At 34.1% G+C, this 24,932-nt stretch overlaps 1 protein-coding gene across 1 annotated transcript in view; it reads right to left on the reverse strand.

Annotated features, from left to right (window-relative positions):
• The window catches only part of CCDC178 (coiled-coil domain containing 178), a 371,851-nt gene that overhangs the window by 223,343 nt on the left and 123,576 nt on the right, over positions 1–24,932 (reverse strand). The window contains exon 17 of the mRNA XM_072733713.1: positions 24,069–24,228. Coding sequence (XP_072589814.1) covers positions 24,069–24,228 — 160 coding nt within the window. The remainder of the gene's footprint in view (positions 1–24,068; positions 24,229–24,932) is intronic.

A 24,932-nucleotide genomic window follows, 5' to 3' on the forward strand; every position in this document is an offset into this window, starting at 1 on the left:
GTTTTTTTTTTTTTACCTGTATAGTGACCAAACATGATCAAAGATTTTTTTAAGTAAAAATGTTCTAATTCTGCTTAAAAAATAAAACAGAAACAAGAACGGAGTGAAGATTAAAGACTATAGATCCATATGCTGCTTCATCAAGTAAAAAACCTCTCCCTGAGTATCTGTGCTTAGCTCCATCATGGGCTGTTGAGATTTCTCTCTCTCTCTCTCTCTCTCTTTTTTTTTAAATAAATTTATTTTTTATTGGTGTTCAATTTGCCAACATATAGAATAACACCCAGTGCTCATCCCGTCAAGTGCCCACCTCAGTGCCCGTCACCCAGTCACCCCCCCCCCCCCGCTCACCTCCCCTTCCGCCACCCCTAGTTCGTTTCCCAGAGTTAGGAGTCTTTCATGTTCTGCCTCCCTTTCTGATATTTCTCATTCATTTTTATTTTTTTCTTTCAGCAAATTCTAAAGAGGGAAAGTAAATTGCCTTTGTCTATGAAGGAAGAAACCTGCTCAGAGGCTAAGATGTTGAACCTTCTACTGGACTATGTTATTTTCAATTTTGTTAAACTGGACACTGTTTCCCAGAAGTCTCTTTCCTGCATAACTCTAGGTCAGGAGTAACTGAAAGAATGACAGATTTGGAAAGTGTAAGTGAAGTACTGACCCTAACTTTCATTTTTCAAGATTTATTTTGTTTATTTTAGACAGAGACAGAGAGTGAGGCAGAGGGAGAGAATACCCCAACAGACTCTCTGTTGATTGCGGAGCCTGACACTGGGCTCAATCTCACCACCCATGAGATCATGACCTGAGCTGAAATCAAGAGTTAGATCTTTAACAAACTAAGCCACCCAGGTGCCCCCAACCATAACTCTTAGAAGGCTACTGCAGCCAGATGGAAAGAAGATGGGAAGAGTGATGGGAAAACATAGTGATAGACATAGCTTGCCATTCTTCTCCACTACTCTATACCTAGCTTATCTCACTAGCAGCCTCCTTTGTCAATAGGAGTCCTTCCTTTCCTGTCCAAAAAGATTACTTTCTTCTTATATGAAGAACCTGTAATGAACTGTCTTAATATCAGTACCTTTCAGAGGAATGCTGATCTCCTTAGGACCCACCCCCAACATTGCTGATTGCTTCTAGAATTATAACCAAATTCAAGTTCTGAGTTGACTCAGGAGTCAGATACAAAGTATGGCCTGTGAGTATGTACTACACACATCAGAATAATTGTAAGATTTTGCCAGTATTATAAACAAAACATGAGGCACATACATAGGAATGTATTCTAAAGGTGTTAGATCAAGGTGGAAAAAACATGGTTGGATTCGGTCAAATTTATTTACACAGTTGCACTAATGAGAAGTTCTGAATTCAAAGTGTTAGCTTGAGCAGATGAAGGAAACCCTATTTGTTTGGTAGGTCAATTAAAAACAGGACTCAAAGTTGGCCTATACTAAATAAAGTTAAAATACCATAACTTCTTGGGAATACTGAGAAAGGCAGCTAAAGTCTTAGAGTAAATTTATTGTGTGAGACCTACTTATCAACCTCTTCCTATATTCTCTGGGAAGGTCCAGAGGAGACTCCCTTCCACAGGCTTTGAGAGGCACAGTGAAGAAGAAAATGTCAACATTCTTAAAAAGCTTTGGAGTGGTTAGTCCTGGTGAGCCAGTGCAACCATGGAAAATGATGCAACCCAAATCAGTTATCTGAATTCACTGGGGATGAAAGCATGTTGAAGTGTCAGGAACCATTTAATGGCACTAAATCCACAGAGAAAAAGTAATAAAATGGTGGACTCAGGTACCAACAGAGCGTAAACATCATGCAAGATAAGATAATGTCTTCCAGGACATAATATATGCTCTAAATCAAAATCAATATATGGTTCAGGATTTAAGGGTATGGTAGGCAAATTTTCAAAAATGTTTCTACAATATTCTCATCTCCTGGTTACTCAATCAAGCACTAATCTAGGTATTACTAAGAAAGGATTTTGCAAATGGAATTAAGGATACTAATCAGCTGCCCTTAAAACAAGGAGATTATCCTGGATTGCCCAAGCACGCCCAAGGTAATCAAAAGTAGCAGAAAGCAGAAAAGGAAAGCAGGAGTCAGAAGGGGAGGTCAAAGAGGTTCCAATGGTATAAAGGATTTGGTCCACCTGCTTGTTCTGAGATGGGAGTCTTGTGCAAGGACCAGAGTGAGAGGCCTCTAAGAGCTAAGAGAGTCCTCAGCTGATAGCCAGTGACTAAAAATCTCAGTCTTACAATCACAAGAAACTGAATTCACTCCCAATACACATACAAACCGAATGAGCTTGGAGGTAGAATATCCCTCAGTCTCCAGTAAAGAAGGCTATCCTGCCAGCACCTTGGTATCAGCAGAATCTGCCAACATTTCATCCACAGAGCGGTGAGAAAGTAAATGGATGCTATTTTAAGCATCTTAGTTTGTGGTAGTTTGTTATGGCTGTAATTAAAATTAATAATAACACAATGCACAAGTATTAAGAGGTGGAACCCAGATACAGTATTGGTTCTGTTAAACTGGAAGTCGAAACTTCCATATGGTCACGTCGAAATCTTCATGCCAGTGAAGATCAACAAGCAAAGCAAAGTGATTCTGTACTGGCCAAGATAATCATCATGACTCTCAAAAGGAGGCTGAGTCACTACTATACAATGGGAACAAAGAGGGGTAGATAGAATGCAGGAGTTTCCCTGGGGTGTCTGTCACTTAGTACTTCTATGCCCTGTGATAAAAGTAAGTGGAAAATAACCAACCGGGGCAGAACAGCTAATGATACAAATCCTATAGAAATAAAGATTTGGGTAATCCCAGGAAACAAGGAACCACAAGATAGGGTGGTTCCTGAAGGCAAAGAGTTTAAGTAGTAGAAGAACAAAATTATAAATACCAGCTATGATCATATTGCAGAGACAAGGAACATACTAATTTTAATCAATTCTTCTTTGTTTTTATATGAACATATTTGTATATTATATATGTATATATAGATATTTTACATGTCTGTGTATACACACATACATGCACATCTTGTTTTCCCTATGAACTTCCTTATTTAACATGAGATGTATTAATAGTGTTTAACCTTGTATCTTGGTATTTAAATCACATGATAGTATATGGGATAGTATACTTAGCTAAATGCACAAAAAACATATAAAGTCATGTGGACTTTGTGCATCCTATTTTGGCCAAATTATTGGCATGTTTTGGTTGTATGGGGAATAGTTGTACCATGAGAATCAGAAGCATGATTTGTAGTAAACCTTTTTTTTTTGTTTTTTAATATCTTTACTAAGATATATGTGCCATACAATCCTCCCATTTAAAATGGATGATTAAGTGGCTTGCAGTATATTTACAGAATTTTATATCTATCATCACAATTAATTTTAGAATATGTTCATTATCTCCTCCAAAAATCCCGCCCCTTTAAGCCATCACACCCCCATCCTCCCACTCCAATCCTACCTCTCAAGCCCCATACAACCAATAATCTAATCTCTGTTTCCATAGATTTGCCTATTCTGTACATTTCATATAAATGTAATCATACAATATGTGACTTTTACTTAGCACAATATTTTCAAGGTTCATCCATGTTATAGCATGTTTCAGTACTTCATTCTTTTTCTTGCTGATAAAAGAACTCTGGTTGTATCAGCAGAAGAGCCAGTAAGTCTACGGTTAGAGAATGAGTGTAGAGAGCTCATTTGGGAGCAATGATCATGAATTTATAGTGGGATTATGTTATCTGTTATGACTTTACTCAAATATCCCTATGTTTTTTTGTTTTGTTTTGTTTTGAACAAATGGACCTGTTTTATTTTATTTTGCATCAAGGGAGTTATTTTATTGAAGTATAATTGAGATACATTATATTAATTTTAGGCATACAACATAATGATTTGATGTTTGTATACATTGCAAAATGAACATCACCACATTGTCTATTTACCATCTGTCACCATACAAACTTAGATTTTTTCATGTGATAAGGACTTCTGATTTGCTTTCTTAGCAACTCTCAAATTTGCAATACAATATTATTGACTATAATATCCATGCTATACTTTACATTCCTATGAGTTACTTTATAATTGAAAGTTTGTACCTCTTGATCTCCTTTACCCATTTTGCCCGCCCCTCAACATCCTTCCCCTCTGGCAAACACCAGTCTGTTCTCTGTATCTATGAATTTTGTTTGTTCATTTTTTTCTGTTTTGTTTTGTTTAGATTCCAGATTATACATGCAATCATATTATAGGTCTTTCTCTGACTTATTTCACTTATAATACTCAAGGTCTATCCATGTTGTTGCAAACAGTAAGATAAACATGCCTTTTTTATCCACTCATCCATTGATGGACATTTAGGTTGTTTCCATATCTTGCTACTGTAAGTAATGCTGCAATAGGGGTGCATAGATCATTTCAAATTAGTGTATTTTCTTTGGATAAATACCCAGAAGTGGAATTGCTGGACAATATATGATAGTCTATTAATTTCTGAGGAACCTCCAGATTGTTTTTCATAGTGGCTACATCAATTTACATTCCCACCAAAAGTGTACAAGGATTCTCTTTTCCCCACAGCCTTACCAACACTTGTTATTTTTTTGTCTTTTTGATCATAGCCATTCTGACAGGTGTGAAGTGGTATCTCACTGTGGTTTTGATTTGCATTTCCCTGATGAAGAGTGATCCTGAATATCTTTTCCTCTGTCTGTAAGCCATCTGTATGTTCTCTCTGGAAAACTGTGATTTCATGTCCCCTGCCCATTTTTAATTGGATTGTTTGTTTGCTATTTATAGGAGTTATTTATATAACTTATTGGATATATGATGTGCAAATATCTTCCCCCATTCAGTGTTCTTTTATTTGGTTGGTTTTCTTCACTATGCAGAAGCTTTTTTTTTAATTTGATATAATTCCATTTACTTATTTTTGTTCTATGTGCTACTGGTTCTGAAATCATATCCAAAACAGATACTGTTAAGACCAATGTCAAGGAGATTACCAGCTATGTTTTCTTCTAGAAGTTTTATGGTTTATGGTCTTACATTCAAGTTTTTAATCCATTTTGAGTTAATTTTTGTAAATGCTGTAAGATAGTGATCCAGTTTCAATCTTTTGCCTGTGGCTGTCCCGTTTTCCCAACACTACCTATTGAAGAGATTTTCTTTCCCGTTACATATTCTTGCCTCCTTTGTCATAAACTGACAGTATATATGCGGACAGTATATATGCAGCTCTCTATTCTATTAATCTACTTGCCTGTTTTTATAACAGTAGGATATCGTTTTAATTACTATAGTTTTGTAATATAGTTTAAAATCAAATACTGCCTCCATCTTTGCTTTTCTTTCTCAGGATTGCCTTGGCTATTCAGAATCTTTTATGTTTCCATTCAAATTTTAGGATGGTTTGTTTTATGAAAAATGTCACTGGAATTTTGATAGGGACTGCACTGAATCTGTAGATTACTTTGAGTAATATGGATATTTTAATAATATCAATTCTTCTAATATTTTAGCACAGAATATCTTTCCATCTATGTGTATCTTTAATTATTTTCATCAATGTCTTATCATTTTCAGTGTACAGATCTTCTACCCATTTGATTAAATTTATTCCTAGGTATTTATTCTTTTTGATGCAATTATAAAGAGGACTGCTTTCTTGATTTCTCTTTCTGGTGGTTCATTATTAGTGTATAAAAATGCAACTAGTGTTTGTATATTGATTTTGTACCCTGCAAATTTATTGAATTTGTTTATTAGTACTAAGAGATTTTTAGTGGAGTCATTAGGGTTTACTATATATAAAATTATGTTGTGAACAAATAATTCTTCCTTTCCAATTTAGATGCCTTTCATTTCTTTTTCCTCTCTAGTTGTTCTCTCTAGGTTTCCAAACTATACTGAATAAAATGGGTTGAGAGTAGATGGGCATCCTTCTTATTCCTGATCTTAAGGGAAAAGCTTTCAGAAAGCTTTTCACCATGGAGTATGATGTTAGTTGTGGGTTTGTTATAGTGCCCCATCTTAGGCTGGGGTATGTTCCATCTATACTTTGTTAAAAGTTTTTGTCATGAATAGATGAATTTTGTCAAATGCTTTTTCTTCATCTATTGAAATAATCATATGATTTTTATCCATTTTTTTAAATGTGGTGTATCATGTTGATTAATTTAGAAATTCTGAACCATCCTTGCATCTATGAAATATCCCACCTGATCATGGTATTTAATCCTTTTATTGTATCGTTAAATTCAGTTTGCTAATATTTTGCTGACAAATTTTGCATCTGTTCATCAGGGATATTGGCCTGTCATTTTCTTTTTTCTTGGTGTCCTTGTCTAGTTTTGGTATCAGAGTAATGCTGGCTTCTTAAAATGACTTTAGAAGCTCTCCTTCCTCTTCAATGTTTTAGAAGAGCTAGAGAAGAACAAGTATTAAATCTTCTTTGAATTTATGGTAGAAATCACTGGTGAAGCCATCTCATCCTGGACTTTTGTTTGTTGAGAGGTTTTGATTCAGTCTCCTTACTGGTCTAGTCTATTCAGAATTTTCATTTCTTCATGATTCAGTCTTAAAAGATTGTTTATTTCTAGGAATTTAGTTCTTCTAGGTTGTCCAGTTTGTTGGCATATAATTGTAGTAATCTCTTATAATTCTTTCTACTTCTTTGGTATCAGTTGCACTGATCTTTGGTATCACTTTAATTTTTTATTTCATTTATTTGGCTTTTTTCTTGAGTCTGGCAAAAGGTTTGTCAATTTCGTTAATCTTATCAAAGGACCACCTCTTAGTTTCATTGACCTTTTCTACTATCTTTTTAGCTTCTATTTCCACTGTGTTCTTTATTATTCCTTCCTTCTACTAATTTTTGGGTGTCCGTTCTATTTCTAGTTCCTTTAGGTGTAAAGTTAGATTCTTTATTCGAGATTTTTGTTTTTTGAGGTAGGTCCATATTACTATGAATTTGTCTCTTTTGGATGCTTTTGCTATATATTATAGATCTTGAATTTTCATTTGTCTCAGGCATTTTTAAATTTATTTATTTGCTGACCCACTGGTTGTTCAGTAGAATGTTAAATTTCCACATTGTAAATTATCTATTTTTTTCTTAAAATTTTTACTTTCATACTATTATGTGAAAAAATATGCTTAAATTTAGTCTTCTTAAATTTATTGAGGCTTGATTTATCTTGACTTTTTTTTCTCTCTTTTTTTGCTGTACTTTTTGGGAGAGGTCTCCTGTCCTATCTTAGAGTTTATTGATCCTTTCTCTGTCTTCTCTAGTCTGCTGTTGAAACCTTCTAGTGTATTTCTCAGCTTAATTATTGTATTCTTCAGTTCTGTGATTTCTGTTTGGTACTTATGTTTTCTATCTATTTTATTGAAGGTCTCTCTCATCCATTCTTCTCCTGAGTTTGGTGAGCATCTATATGACCATTACTTTGAGTTCTTTATCAGATAAATTACTTATATTCATTTCATTAAGATTTTTTTCTGGGGTTTTATCTTGTTCTTTCATTCACAATACTTCCTCTATCCTATTTTTCTCAAGAGTCCCTGTATTTGTTTCTATGTATTAGGCAAAACAACTTTCTCTCCTAGTTTTGCAGAAGTGGCCTTGTGTAGGAGATAAACCTTATCATTTCACTTTGTTCTAGCTTTTGGTCATCTTTAAACCTTTGTGATTGTCTAAGCAGCCTGATATTTTTTTCTTGGTAGCTCCTAGTTGTTGTCAAGACTTAGTCGGAGGGAAGGATCTCAGTCAACACCTAGTTTCAGGCTGAGTGAAAACTAAAACTTCAGGCAGCAGCTTTTAAGGCATGCAAATAGGGACATCTAGGTGGTAATGAGTATCTGCTTTAGCTCAGGGTCTCAGGGTATGACCCCAGAGTCCTGGGATAGAGTCCTGCATCAGGTGCCCCACAGGGAGCCTGCTTCTCCCGCTGTTTCTGCCTCTCTGTGTCTCTCATGAATAAATAAATAAATCTTTTTTTAAAGGTATGTAATATATATATATATATATATATATATATATATATATAGAGAGAGAGAGAGAGAGAGAGAGAGAGAGAGAGAGAGAGTCCTACGGGACCACAAACATAGACTCTGCTGGCCTCCAAGACCAAGTGATCTAGAGGTGTTCTGTTAGTGACAGTTGCAAAATTCTGGGCTCCAGATGGGTGTATGAGCTCCTGTCTAGGGTATACCAATAAGCTGTAGAAAGGGCAAGTAAGAGCTCAAAGATGGGAACTGCTGGTCTACATTCTCTAAAAGCACATCTATAGCCTCTGGATGTGTGATAGCCCACAGGCTAAAGCCCCAAATCAAGTAGATAGGTCTTTTTCTTCACCAGAAGACTGGGGAGTGTGTCTCAGTCTGCTGTCTGTGCAGTGCCTTGGAGATAGTAGCCTGGCAACAACTATCTCCCCAATTGTTTTAGACCCATAGGACCCAGAAACACATTCTCCTTTGGCCACAAGAGCCAGGGAGGATCCCCTGTGTGGGCTGAGCACTCTGGCCAGCTTTGGTATGCCCACAGTGGAGTAGTAAATTATGGTGCTATGTTCTCTTACCTCATCATTCCTAACAGTATTCCTTCCCAACATACACAACTTCCCTGTCTCCCATCACACAAACAGTGGTTATGATGTTGTAACAAGAATGAGCTGAAATTGGGAAATATTTATGTTCTACATGCTTGAGGGAAAAGTTCCTGGTGAACATAAACCTCATTTACTAATGAAGACTTAGAGAAAGCCTTGGTACATTTTGTTTGTATTCTGTCTACCTTTTGAATTCAGAAAAAATCTTAATTAAGTTATTGTAAACATAACTGGGTTTTAATTTTTCTTATTTGATCATAGTAACCAAAGAACAATGGCCACTATAAGGCTATCCAGCACTAGTGATTAAGTAGTAATAATGATATCCTACTGCTATACTGTTTACAGGGGGGTTTTCAATATATTTGAGGTAAAGACTACTAGAAACTAGGGTAACCATTTTAATCCCAGATGTGCAATTTAAAAACTAAGTGATTATGAGAAATCTTGTTTAAGGTCTTTATATTTAAGTTCTCCAAATGCAACTGTAAAATTAGAAAAAATCTTTGCTGCCTATCCCACTGAACTGCTTTGCCACAAGATAATCCTTGTACTTGAACCCTGAAAGAGCAACTTAGGAACTGCTGAAGTTGGAAATTAACACATTTATCTTAAAGCTGTTCTATTTCAGAATTCAATTCTAATCTAAACTTATGAAAAGCAATGCATAAATTTGAGCCAAAAGCTAAAAATATTTTTATACTAATTTTTTGTTTTGTTTTGTTCATTCATTGTCTTTTTTCCATAAAGGGTGTTTCACATTATAAAAATCAACACAGGTTATCGAAAAACATTTTCATTATTTTATACAGTACTGAAAAAGAACATGACACTGTATACTAGTTTATATATTCCATTTCCTTTCTCTTTATAGCCTATTTCATTTTCTCTCAAACTGTTATTATTATCATGGCACCCAAATTTGAGCTATGCAGCTCCCTCAGGAGGTCAGGTATACGTGTTTTCTAAAAGCAGATAAATCAGACAGTGGGAGGGCTATTTGGGTAATGTTAACAATGCTTCCCCACAGGACACTGTACAAGTCACATCTGTGATATTTGTCAGAACATCACCTAAGTTTAAAAGAGAGTTCATGGTGCTGATACTTAACACAGAAAGCCACTAATAACTCACTAAAGAAAGTGATAGCTCGTCTCTTACTGTTTCTTCCCCCACCCCCACCCTCAATCTGGTCTATCTTCCTGTCTCTAGGTCTATCTCCCCTGTAAAGCTTAGAGAAATAGGAACAGACTAGAAACTCTTAGTAACTGAAAAAAGTTTCCTGGCTGTAGTGAAGTACTTTAGGCTAAGATCTATCCTTATAAATACTACAATCCTATAGATACCTCATTTATGCAACATTAAATTATTTTTTTCTGAAAACAAGGGGAGGTGACCTTCCTGAAGGTAGCAATTGAAGTAAAATTCATACAATTTAAAGGAAAATGGACAGGATGGGACAACTGGAGATTCTTTTAAATAAATAAATAAATAAATAAATAAATAAATAAATAAATAAATAAACAAACAAATAATAAATATAAAAATAAAAAATAATGTGTCATGCTATTCAGTATGGCTTAGCTATTATGTAGATGACACTAAAAATTCTGGATTTTAGACACTAATATATAATTATGTATATCTGATAACTTAAATAATGTACCTATAGTTGATGCCTTATTAATGGTATAGGTGGAAACAATACCATATCAAATCTTAGTGGTCTCAGCAATTCAATCTCTCTCCTTAAAAAAAAAATATTCTGGTAAGTATAGGAAAGTTGACAATATTTACAGGTAGTATTTTAAGTCTCTCTTCCCCTGATTCTATCTTCAGTTAGCAAGACCTATTACAATAAAGCTATGATTCTCTCTCCTCTGTGAAGCTGGTATGCTTCTCAGAGTTGAAGACTGTGCTTTATTCCAATAATCCTCGGTATCTAGAACAGTGTATTTTACATATGTATTAACACATACTTATCTATAGTACTGAACCATTATCCTTACCAAAGTGAACTCTGCAAGTTCTTTTTAAAAAATATTTTATTTATTTATTCATGAGAGACAGAGACAGAGAGGCAGAGACATAAGGCAGGGGGAGAAGCAGACTCCACGCAGGGATCCTGATGTGGGACGCGATCTAGGCATTCCAGTATCATGCCCTGAGCTGAAAGCAGAGGCCCAACTGCTGAGTCACCCAGGCATCCCAACTCTGGAAGTTCTATTCGTTGGTAAACAAACTCAGATTACATTTCATTCTCATTAGATGGTACTGAATAAAACTGTTTGCTTTATCCAAATCTGGACCTAAATTAAAGAATATTAATTTCTCAAGGTCCTACATATTAGAGGGTCTAGTTGTAGTTAGCATAATCCTAGTTCTCCATTTTTGCTTCCAAACCATTATTTCTCCATGTTTATGTAAAAATACTATTTGAGTTTTATTTTGATTAAAGAATATAATCCTTTGTCCTAAAGAATATAATCCTATATCCTAAGGAATATAAACCTTCTTTCACTCTATTGCACTGTCATTTAATGGTTTTTTGTCATTTTCCTACACTAAGGAAAGGCTTTGGTCCTTGTGACTCAATCTTCTCTTCCTGTCTATCTTTTGTTTCACCATCATTCTGTTTTACTTCAGTATCTATCTGGATAACGTATCCAGTATTTTAATCTTAGAGTTTATAGACTTACTCAAATCTAGTTAACTTCAATTCTACATCTCATTAACAATCCATACCCATGGCACCAGAGCTGTTTTAAACTCTTATATCTCACTTTCTGACTATAATCTCTGCCTTTTGCTTCCTCTATTCTTGCTACTTTCTTTGTATAATAATCATCCAACCAGGAGTATGTCCTGATCTTTCTTCTCAATATTCTTAGTATTATGAAATATTTCCTGAAGTCTCTAATGCAATGTATATGCCTACAGCTTATACAACTATATCTTTTTCAAACTCTTGCTCCTCCAGTTCTAGGCTCTTACATTCAGTGGGCACTGGGCTCCATGTAGCTCCTTCAAAGGTATCTCATTCGATTGAATCTAGTTTCCAACCTACTTCTCAGTCCATATTTTTTGATACTGACATCACTAACCATTTTGTTATCAAAGTCAAAACTTTATATATATATATATATACACACATATATATGTATATATATAAATATATTTGATCATTTTCCTCACCATATAACCAAATAGTCATGAATTTCTGCCTATATTAAATGTAAAAAAATTATCAGAAATTCCTAACCCTAGCTGAAAACCTAATCCTAACCATAACCCCTAACCCTAACCACTAACCTCTAACCTCTAACCTCACCCTAACCATGGCCCTAACCCTAAATCAATCTCTTTGGAGAGGTCTTTTAACTGCAGGGTAATAAGCACATACCCTACACTGGCTCCATACTGAACCTTAATCCTAGATCTGAGGGGAAAAATCCTGTATTTTTAAAAATGAATCATTGCCATTTGCAGCCATGTAGATGGAGCTAGAGAGTATTACTCTTAGTGAAGTCAGTTGGAGAAAGACAGATACCATTTGATTTCATTTAAGAAACAAAACACATGAGCAAATGGGAGGAAAAAAAGAAAAAAGAGAAATAAACAGAGAGGCAAACCAAGAAAAAGACTCTTACACACAGAGAACACATTGTTGGTTAACAGAGGGGAGGTAGGTAAGGCGATGGGTTAAATAGGTGATGGGGATTAAGGAGTGCACTTGTGATGAGCACCAGGTGTTGCATGGAAGTGTTGAATAACTACATTGTACATCAGAATAACTACATTGTACACTGTATGTTAACTAACTGGAATTAAAATAAAAACTTTTTCAAAAATATGGAATTCATCCTTTTACCTTGCTAGAACCTTATCATATCACCATTAAATTACTTTTTCCAAATACTTATTTAAATTCTAGTTAGTTAACATATACTGTGATATTAGTTTCAGGAGAATTCAGTGATTCGTTACAACATATAGCAGTGCCTCAATACACGTGCCTTCCTTAATAGTCATCACTTATTTAGCCCATCTCCTGCCTACCTTCCTTCCATCAACCTGCAGTTTGTTCTCTAGTTAAGAGTCTCTTATGGTTTGTGTCCCTCTTTTTTTCCTTCCCCTATGTTCTCTGTTTTGTCTTAAATTCCACATATGAGTGAAATCATATGGTATTTGTCTTTCTCTGGACTTATTTTGCTTAGCATAATTACACTCTAGCTCCATCCATATCATTGTAAATGGCAAAATTTCATTCTTTTTGATGGCTGAGTAATATTTCATTTTATTATATACCACTTCTTTATCCATTCATCAGTTGATGGACATTTGGCCTCTTTTCATAATTTGGCTATTGTTGATGATACTGTTATAAACATCAATATTTTTGTATCCTTTGGGTAAATATCTACTAGTGCAATTGCTGGGTAGTAGGGTAGTTCTGTTTTTTACTTTTTGAGGAACTCCATACTGTTTTCCAGAGTGGCTGTACCAGTCTTCATTCCCACCAACAGTGCAAGAACATGGGGCTCGATCCCAGAACCCTGAGATCATGATGTGACCCAAAACCAAGAGCTCACCTGACTGAGCCCCCTATGTGTCCCACAGTTTCATTCTTTTGTATGTTCCAGTTTTCTGAACACCATTTGTTGAAGAAACTGTTTTCCCATTGGATATTCTTTCCTGCTTTGTTGAAGATCAGTTGACCATATAGTTGTAGGTCTATTTCTGGATTTCCTTTTCTGTTCCATTGATCTATGTATCTGTTTTTGTGCCAGTACCATACTGTCCTGATGACTACAGCTGCATCATATAGCTTAAAGTCCAGAAATGTTCTGGTTTTGTGAAAAATGCTGGTGTTATTTTGATAGGGATTACACTAAATGTATAGATTGCTTTGGGTAGTATAGACATTTTAATGATATTTATTCTTCCAATCTCACCACTAAGTTCTCAATTGGTACCACTGCATCCAAAATCACATTCCTCTCCAGCTTATTACGTGTAATCAATGGTTGCCAATTATTGTTACACATCATGGTATACAAATAAAAATAAATATTCACTTTACCCTACTGGGGTAAAAGGACAAGGCTCTTTGATGGCAGTGTCTTCTGAGCCAGTTTCAGGCACCATAGGCCTTTCCCAACTCTAACTGCTGACAGGATGAATGTCTCAGTCTAACTTTGGCCCAATACCAAGGTGGACAGCAGGACAGTGGAAATCTCTGCTAATTGCAGTGGGATTTTCCTCAGTGATTCTTCTGATCACTTATTCATGATGTAAAACCCTTAGTGTGACATTCATAGCTTTCATGATGGTGCTCCCACCAGTAGGTATGATCTTTTTCCACCACTTGATCTTCAAACATAATAAACTACATGCCATTCCCCAAATGCATGCTTATTTTTTGATACTTGTCTGCCTTTTCTACTATTGTTATCACTACATGATGCATTTTTTTCCTTGACTAACTTATTACTACCCTCCAAGGCTTGGTTCTGTTATTGTATCCTCTTTACAGGCTATCTGAGATTTCCTTCGAACTCTTTTTCCTAGGTTCTAGAGAATTCTGTGCTTAATTCAAGAAAAGAAGTTGTTGTACCTTATTTAACTTGGGCCTCATCATTGCTCAGTGAAGCTAAATAAGAGCAAATGCACCTTTCATTTAAGATGCTTGGAATCTCACCCATATTCCGACACTCAATTTACAATTTCAAAATAAATAAATAAATAAATAAATAAATAAATAAATAAATAAATAAGGAACAATTTTCTTTATCCTTGCCAAAGTAAATTAAAATATAAACCTCACTCTTCCACGTACTATTTTAGGAGTCGCATCACTCCATCTAGACTTCAACTCCACAAATGTTGAGTACCTATTATGTCCTAGACATTGGATTGACTCTGGAAGTACTCATGTGAATGAGATAGTGTTCTCTCCCTCAAAAGCATCACAAATTGGAATGGGAACCAAGTATTTAAGTGAAACTGCATAATACAACATATAATACAATCTCTTCGTCAATCTTATCTCTTTCCCTTTTGCTAGAAAATAACCTGGGACTTTCAATTTGCAAACAAATAAATAGAAATACACAAATTATTTTATTACCAAAGCTCTTGAAAGAGTATTTTAAAGCTGCCTTTCCAATTTCTTTCAATGCGCTTGCTCCCCTCACTATTATATTTGCTCTTCTGCCTTTACCAGTCTGATACTACTCTTCCTATTACTATTGCTCTCCTAATAACCAAGTTGTATGCACAAAGGGCTATGGGCAGGAATTGCTGCTTTCAGGTGATATGTATTTCTAGGATAAAGCTGACAGGACCTGCAAGAAGAAAGGAGGCCTACTGGAAGCCAGCAGGAAAGAACACATTTCTTCCTCCTTCAACCTTTCAATCTCCCTCTAGTACCCTATATTCTGTAAAGCCTTAGAGGCATGTGACAAAGAAAAAAATGTTGTCTGCAGAGCCCTAGCTCCAGTGGTCACCCAACTAAATACAAAAATGCTGACAGATAATAATGTAACAACTTACACATTGAAGTTCTATCTTCAGATATTCTCCAACCCTTTTCTTCAAAGTTTTCATGAGCTTCAACTATTTATGCTGTGGTGAACTCACTGATCTTTGACTCTATCCATTTCTACTCCTTCTCCCAAACTCTATCTCAACATAGTGATTAGGTGCATGCTTTCATTTACACAGCCTCTACCACATCTAAGACAGATCCTCTTCTCAGCAAAGCCAGTCAAGTTCTTTTTACTCTAAATGCCACCATAATTTATCTAGTCAAACGGTATCATACTTTCTTCTGTATATTCTGTTCTTCCATTCATGTATCATATGTAATTTGACATAAGACTCTGTTAAGTCTATAATCCTCATTGTCTCATCACCTCTCTTTAATTATGAAAGTATTTTCTTGTAACTTATATCTGTAACTCATATTTTCATTTCATTTCAGTTTGTCCTACATAATGCTAATTGATCTTGCCTATAGTGAGCACATTGTACTCCTGGAAAATTCCTCATGCCTCCCATTGCTTTACAAATTAAGTGTAGACTTTTCAAGTGGGTCTTCATGATATATCCCAAACCTACATTCTCAGCTTTATCTCTCGTTATTTATCTGCATTACTAATATATGAGCACATTTAGATGGAAATTTGAAACAGTGGTATAATTAAAAGTTGGATGTCTCCACTTTACATTATTAAAAGCAATAAAATCAAACCACAATAGTCAATATGCCAAAAAGTAATAATGGCAAAAGTAGAAAGGTAGTATCACCATAGAGAGCATTAAGCAAGATGATAGAAGCAAGAACCAATAAAACTAATCATATAAATTACTAAAGCAGAGTGGATTGAAAAGCAAAATTATCCTAAATATTGCTCTATAAAGGTTACAAATGCACATCTAAAAAATAAGCCAGAATACCTAACAATAAAATGCAAAATTAAGTTAGTCTAATAAAAAGAGCAGGTGTTGATATTAACTCTAAAACAATACATAGGAGAAAACGGTCACTATATGAAAAAATATAATCAAAATGTTCATTTATTATTTGTGAGTTTCTATGCATTAAATAACATGATATAGAAATATATAAAGCAAAATCCAAAAATTAATGCATGCTGAACTAAACATTTAATTTATTTGCTCATAAATTATCTATGGAGCAAAAGTAGCAGTGATCTTGTTTGATTATCTCATGCAAATTAAACAAAACCTTGTAACAGAAATTTATTTTTCCCTAGCTTTGTTAAGGTCTAATTGATAAATAAAACTGTATATATTTAAAGCGGGCAGTGTGATGATTTGATATATGTTTACATAGTGAAATGCTGACCACAATCAGGTTAGGTAAAACAACCATCATTTCGTATAATTATCTTCGTGTGTGTGTGTGTGTGTGGCGGGGAGGATAAGAATGTTTAAGATCTACACTCTCTTAGCAAATTTCATGTATACAAGACAATTATTACCTATAGTTACCATGCAATACATTAGATCCCAAACTTACTCATCATATAACATAAGGCTTGTACCCTTTGATCGGCATCTCCCTCATTTTACCCATCCCTTTGCCCCAGATAACCACCATTCTACTCTCTGAGTTCAACATTTTTTTTAATTCCACAAATAAGTGAGATCATATAGTATCTGTCTTTCTCTGTGTAGCTTATTTCACTTAGCATAATGTCCTCTAGATTTATTTGTCTATTGCAAACACAAGATTACATTCCTTCTCATGACTGAAAAATATTACATTATATATGGAATGAGTATCTATGTATCTATATACAATATTTTTATCCATTCATCCATTGACAGACACTTAGATTGTTTCCACATATTGATTACTGTGAATAATGCTGCAATGAACACGAGAGTGCAAGTATTTCTTTTAGATACTGATTGTCTCCTTCAGATATATACCTAGAAAGGAGACTGTTGAATTAATGAATTGCTGTTCTTAATTAAAAAAAAATCTTCCCAATGTTTTCCATAATTGCTGTATCAATTTACATTCCTACTAACAATATACAGGGTTCCTTTTTCTCCACATCCTTAGCAATACTTGTTATCCCTTTTGTTTTTGATAAATGCCATCCTAATAGGAAAGAGATGATATCTCATTGTGGATTTAATTTGTGTTTTCCTGATGATCAGTGATATGGAGCACCTTTTCATTTATCTGTTGGCCATCTGTATACTTCTTTGGAAAAATGTCTATTCAGGTCTTTTGCCCGTTTTTAATTGGGTTATTTCTGAGTTGTACGAGTAACTTCTATGTTTTGGAAATTAATCCCTTATCAGAAATACAGTTTGCAAATATTTCCTGCCATTTAGTAGGCTGTCTTTTCAATTTATTCATTATTTATTTTTCTGTGGAGAATCTTTTCAGTTTGATGTAGTCCTACTTGTTTATTTTTGTATTTGTTTCATGTCCTTTGGTGTTCATACGCAAAAAGTCATTGCCAGGACCAATATCAAGTAGTGAAATATATTAAAACTGCCAAAATTGCATTCAGAGACTACTAGGTCATTTTTCAAGTTTGTTTTTCATTGTAAGTGAGAAAGATAAAAAACTATAGTATTCAACTCGCTAAAAAAAAGGAAAAGAAATAAAATAAAATTATAAAACTCAGTCAAAAAGGATAGTTAACAAAGAAAAAAGCTAACATTAATGACTTAGAGAACAAAAATAATCATCATGAACAAATCAGAATTTGGAGTTTTTTGAAAAACAACTAAGGCAAAAATTTAATGAAGTCAATCAAGGAAAAGGAAAAATCCTGTTGTACGAGGAAAGAATATAACTACAGAAGCAGAAGAAATGAAAAAAATATATATATATATTTCATGTAACTTAATGACAATAAATTTGAAAACCTCATTAAAATGATCTTTTCTAGAAAAAAACATAGCTTTACCATATTGACTCAAAAATTAGAAACCATCAATCATGCAAAAAACAAACAAAAAAAACTAAGCTGAATAAATTTTCCCATGTTTTTCTTCCAAAAAGAGTCAAGGTCAGATAATATGTATCACGGTATCACGGGGCATTCACCATCATGTTTATACACTTCTGACAGCTTTTATCCAGAACTATCTTTTCAAGATTGCATAGCAAATGTAATACCTTCCTCTGGGGAAAAGGCTGAGCACATTTGCTAGAAGCTCCCTTAAGAAACTGGGGCTCTCCTACATTCCAAGTTCATCAGGTGTGATAAAAATTCCTTGTGTATGTAGCATCCACCTGGACCACGTTCCCATTATCTCACAAGACTTGGAGCCAGGGCAAACCCAACCAAACATGAAACTTACACTCCTGTTGTGTAGGAAATAATAAAATCTCTCCTTCTCACCCAGGAGTTTCATGTCTTCTGCCAGCAAATGTGAAACTACAGCAGGCTAATTTGTTAGCTTGCAGATGAGGTAAAATCTCTAACTCTTCACATATCTTGATAGTATCATGGGAGAATTTCTCAAAACTTTAAGGAACTGAAATGTGTTATGCTATTTAACAAAGAAAAAAAGAAAATCTTATTTCATTGAAAAATTCTTGTAAATCTCTAATACCAATATCTTGAACAAAGTATAAAACAGACCAAAAGATGTTCAGTATTAAATGGCTGCAAATTGAATCAAGTAATGTATTATAGGTTAAAAAAATAACCAATTAGGTATACTTAAGAATGCAGTCTGGTATTTGGAAACTCATACTATACTCTAATTGACTAAAAGAGAATAATCATATATTTATGCTATTACTCTGCAGTGGGGGGCAGGGAAGAATTTCAAAAGTGGCACTCCCACTAGGAAATTAATATTACCTGGAAGAATCATACATCCAAAGTGTGCTCATAGAGTATTATCAAAACAATGCTACAAATACCAATGTATAGAAAAATGAAATGGATTATGGCCAAATGATTTTACTAGATGCCTCTAGGTAGTTGGAGGAAAAAAAAAAAACCTAAAAAAAAAATGGTGATTGCCACTTAAAAAAATAAAAAGCCTATTCAAACTTCAAATATAGTGCTTTAATGTAGTGTTAGTAGAAATTCTGGGACATATCTGTAAGATTTAATATGATGCTGAAGAGACATGCTAAAAGAAGAGAGGCTTCTTCCTTGTTTAATGGATCATGCTCTAAGCAAACATCCAAAATACTTTAAATTTATATTTGGGAATCATTTATATCTATGCCACATCTTTCCCTTACATTCTAGAGTTACTCTCTCCTGATTTCTATGTACCTACAATCATTGCAGCACCGGGTCTGTGGAAAAACTTCAAATGTTCCCTATTATGAAATTAGTACTCTTTTGCTACCAGTCCTCAAATTAAAATGTTAATTCCTCAAAGAGCCATAGATTTGACAAGTTGTTTTTAAAAAGCAATATGATGAATCTAATTAGTATTATTGCATGTGACTGATGCTTACTCCTATCCATATTGTTAAAAATATTATGCAAACCATGTTCCTAATTTTTAAAAATTCCATGTTATTTTAAGATCTTTTGGTGGCAAGAAAATAGCATTAGGGCAAATTATTCTTGCCTAGGAGGTTCACTGGTCAGTTCTTCTAAATGTTTCCAGGTTTTCACATATTCATTTCTCACTATTAAGACCACAGAATATGTAATGTTTTTAATTTTATTTTAATCATACCTAATATATCAAGTCAGTGGGCCAACGACACAATTTATTGTATGTAATTTGTGCATTGTTACTATATTTAAGTTTGTTTTTCACATCTTCCATCTTTCTACTGATTGCATCCCTAAAATTGAGGCTAACATTTTGGTCATCCAACAAATGTTGGATGTCAAAATGTTGAGTGCCCTAAACATAGTATTCATAAGCTAGTTGTGTGAGTGAAGAAGTGATGAGTGGACAATAGGAGAATAATTTTTAAAATTTTAATAATCTTTGAAATTAGTTCAGAGATTAAATTTGTTTCTGATTTTTACTATTGCTGTACCTGGCTGTCTAATGAGGCAGTGAATCACTACCTCTGTCTTAAGCTAGGAATTTTCCACATGAAAGGGTCAAGATATGATTTAATAGCTAAGTATGAGACTGTTATAAGTATTTCCTGAGAGTAAAAGATATGAAGCAAAATAAAAACGAATAAACTCTATAAAGTATTGGGAGACTGTCTTTTAGAACTCAATTTGGAAATTGTTTCATCTGCCAAAGATCCAAAGTAATCTATTATGCTCTTCTCATATCATATCCTAAGTTCTAGAAAGGAGAACAAGGTTTTAGAAAGAGTACTAGAGAAAGGCACTGACATAGAAAAGCAATGGAACTTCTAGGGAAGGCTAATAATAGATTAAAATTAAATATTAAAATACCTGAAACTCCAGTTTTGTTTGGATCTTTCCAGTAACAAAACGAAGATCAGTAGCTAGAGCTATAGTACTTTGATGAATACGCTATATTTAAATTTTAAACTTAATTGCATTTGCAAATTATAGGTAGTTAATAAAAACATTTAACATTTAAAAAATCTTTCATTTAAAGATATCTGATATGGAACTACCTACCAAAAAAGGTTGATTTTTAACTCCAGAACCACATTGCATGCTATCTAAAGTTTTTCTGTATTTTTTCTTAAGCCATTTTATTGGTTGTTTGTACTTCTAATTCTATGTCATGTCTTCTTACATCCCCAGTTAATTGTACTGTGGCCTTTATAGACTTTTATTAAGCAATTCCTTCAGATTATCCATAATTGTGATCAATTCTTTTGCCCCCAGGGGACAGCCCAGATTAGTAATACCATATTTATAATGATGTCTAATGATACTTGTTTCTTTATGGGAATGCTTCATATTACATACATACTTACAAATTTTTATCTCATCCAATTTCTAAACAGGGATGAGACTAGTTTTCTATGAAAAATCACACTGCCTTTCTACTATTTAATGCCAATAACTGATCATAATCATAAATAGTGTCACTAATGATGAGATATATCAATTTCTTTTTTTTATTTTTTATTTTTTGATATATCAATTTCTAAACTGTGCATGTTCAAGCTGTATGCTTCTGGTCACAGAGAGTAAATGTATAACAAAGAGCTATCCAAGAGCTGCCAAGAGACAATTTCAAATAGATTAAAGGTTACTTGAGTAGTAGTATTCAGATATTTAGCAGAATCCTTAATTGCTAGAAAGCAATAGACAATTTAATCATTTTCATCTAGAGGGAACAGACTGGAGGGCTAATTTCTCACGTATTATGAAGGAGAGAGAGAGAGAGAGAGAGAGAATGAGAAAGAGAAAAAAGGGAGAGATTCAGTTTTTGCATGCAACATGAGTATTCAACTAAAGTATCAGGGGGGCACAATATGGAAACTATCTCTGAAATGCTCCTGCTTTCAGGCATTATCATGCATGTGGACAGCAAAATTACCAAAAAAACCATATGTTCATCCATTTATTCATTCAGTCATTCAATGAGTATTCACTCAGTGCCTCCCTTGTGCCAGGCATAGTTCTAACCTTTTAGGATACAGAGAAGAATGTGACAGAAAATCTCCTGTCCACACTCACAATACATTAGTATTGCAAGATACAGGCAGACAACAAACAAGTAAAAACAAAAGAACACATAACAAGTTCAGACAGAGACTGGTACTAAAGACAAAACAGAAAGCCATGTGATGAGACAAGTGGCTGGAGGTAGGTACATTTCAGAATGGAAGGCAGAGACAAAATTCTAGATGGAAAAAATACAAATCTCCATTTCTGAGAGGATAGTTATACAGGATTTTTTCTTTGTCTCTCTCCTGCTGACCATATTTTGCCATTTCACTAATTATTATTGTTTCATTAAAGTGCTGAAATGCCAGTCAATAAATGATTATTGAGATCCCACTGTGTTCTCAGCACCAGTACGATTGGAAAATGTGGTTGAATTCAAACAGCTAATTCTACTGCTGTGATAAAATATGAGGTAGAGAATGATGTTTAAATCAGTAAATAACTTAAGCCTTCTCTTTTTTGAGGGGTGCATTTGAGTCTAAACCTCCCCAGTTCGTCCATATATCACAAATCTTGAGATTTTTGCTCTCAATGATTCAGGAACTTCTGCAGGAGAAGGCATCATTTATTTCCACTAGATGGCACCAATTATTTTCATATTTTTTAGGGCCCCCGCTACCCAAAATACCCTTTTTGTATGTAATGGCCATATTTAAAATGTTAGAATATTAGTTAACACTATTATTAAAAAATTGGTTTTTTTATTAATACTTTTCTATAGGAGGATCACAGAAATAGCACTAAAAATGCTGTTCATTAACCAACATACGTGTTTAATGTATATTTGCTCCAATTTTTAAAAGTGAATCAAACAATGTCTTTGAAAATGAAAAAAGGAAAAAAGTAATTGAGTATATGAATATATACAATAGTTGAATATATAAATATCAAAATCAAAAAAGCTTATAAAAGTATATTATGTTATTACATATATCTTTAAAGGTTTTGCAGAAAATAGTTTTAATAAGATATAGCAGAATTCTTTATTTTTTTTTTAATTAACTTTTATTGGTGTTCAATTTACCAACATACAGAAAAACACCCAGTGCTCATCCCGTCAAGTGTCCACCTCAGTGCCCGTCACCCATTCCCCTCCAACACCCGCCCTCCTCCCCTTCCACCACCCCTAGTTAATTCTTTATTTTTTAGGAGTAATTTCCCATTGTATCTCTCAAGAATAAGCAATTTTAATATATATATACTGAAAACACCATAGTATTCATTATTACATTTAAATGTAACAAAAACTATTCCAAAATATAAAACAAGGATAGGAATCACTTAACTAAATATATATCATTTGCTCATGTTCTATAAGAAATTTAATATGTATAGCTTTATAAAACTTAAACTTCAAATCTAAAAAATATTACGATTTCTGTTTCTAACTAGCAGGTTTACAGTGCAATTAAAACCCATGCAAAAATTTTCTACAGGAAAAGATCATGAAATATTCTTTAAAAGGAGTTGGTAAACATTTACAGTGTGTTTATTCAGAAACAAAATTTTACTATTCCTACACCTCCCATTAAAAACATAAAAGTGGGTCTGGAATAAATATACTTCTAAACCAGTAGACTTCAAAATAAACAAGTATAGAAGGTCTCTGACAATGGTTCCACTCGTGATTTTTAAAATTTTATGACACAAAAGCTATATGCATTCAGTACTTCAAATTTTGAATTTTGATTGTTTCCCAGCCTAGTAGTATGGGGTAGGATACTCTCCCACGATGTTGGGCAGTGGCAGTAAACCTCAGCCTGCAGTCAGCCGTGTGATCATGAGGATAAACAACTGATACACTTAAAACCATCCTGTACCCACACTATTGTTTTTCACTTTCAGCTCAGTAGTCAATAAATTATATGAAATATTCAACACTTTATTATAATATAGGCTTTGTGTTAGATGATTTTGCCCAACAGCAGGCTAATGTAAGTCTTCTGAGCACATTTAGGGTAGGCTAGGCTAAGCTATGATGCTGGGTATGTTAAGTATATTAAATGAATTTTGACAATATTTTCAAATCCCAATTAGTTTACTGGAATATAACTTCCTCACAAGTCAAGGAAGGTCTGTAACAACAAAATGAGAGTGCATGTAAGATGCACCAAAAAGTACAATATAGTGTGTGAAGACTATATTTACTTATAAGAAAAAATAAGAAGTGACATGCTTATTATGCTACGAGATTTACTTTTAAAATTTAAACATCTTTGCTACTTTAAGATGAAAAATGGGTGCCTCAAACTAGCTGCTAGTTGGACTATCACTGTATTTCTTTCATTCTAAGACAGTCCAAAAATAATACTCACTTTAATATCTGCCAGAGTTTTTTGCCTCATGGTAATGAGTGTTCGATACCTCTGTTCTTCCTCATAAAGTCTCTCTTCATATATTTTTTTCTCACTTACAAGATGATCAAACACAGCTTGAGCATGTTCCTTTTTGTATCTCATAGTTACAAATTGGTTCCTACAAAGAAACAAATGTATTTGCCACTAATCAATTCCTATTTTATTTTTTTAATACATTTGTAATACATTTTAAAAGAGCCAATATTGCAAAGTCTTAGAACTGAAGGGTTTGGGAAAAATTCCCTAATCCTTTCTATAGATCTACCTCCACAGAGCTACTTCTAAATGATCCAGCTGGAAGGAAATCTCTGGAGAAATTTAGTATATTCTCTTGGTTGCCTACCCAGCATGCTTCTATTTTGTTGTCATTCCAAAAGAACCCCTCCTCCATGCAGCATATAACACCAACAATACATTCTAAATAGATTAAGCCAACTAGCAAGTGGCTAATTATTTAGGAGTAAACATACATATTAATTTAGCCTAATAAGATGAAAGACAAGGACCTAATTCTATGTAGAAAAGGCTCAACATCTACTAAATGTGAAGGTCATGTTTTCAAGCTTTATATCAATGGACACAGTGGAAAGAGAAAAAAAATGAGTACCTAAAGTTGAGCTGCTAAATCAACCAACTCTGCAGCTTACTCTACCCAAGAGCCCCTATTATATAAGATGACACATATCCCTCATGTTTAGTTCAAGCTGTTGTGTTAATATTTGTTTATGTGTGCATGTGCATGTGTGTGTATATTTTGGCATCTGTAACTAAGTATATTCTGACACAGAGGTTAAATGATTTTTATTTAAATAAGGAACAACA

This window comes from Vulpes vulpes, chromosome 13 (assembly GCF_048418805.1).
Source record: "Vulpes vulpes isolate BD-2025 chromosome 13, VulVul3, whole genome shotgun sequence".
In the NCBI taxonomy this organism is placed as follows: domain Eukaryota; kingdom Metazoa; phylum Chordata; class Mammalia; order Carnivora; family Canidae; genus Vulpes; species Vulpes vulpes.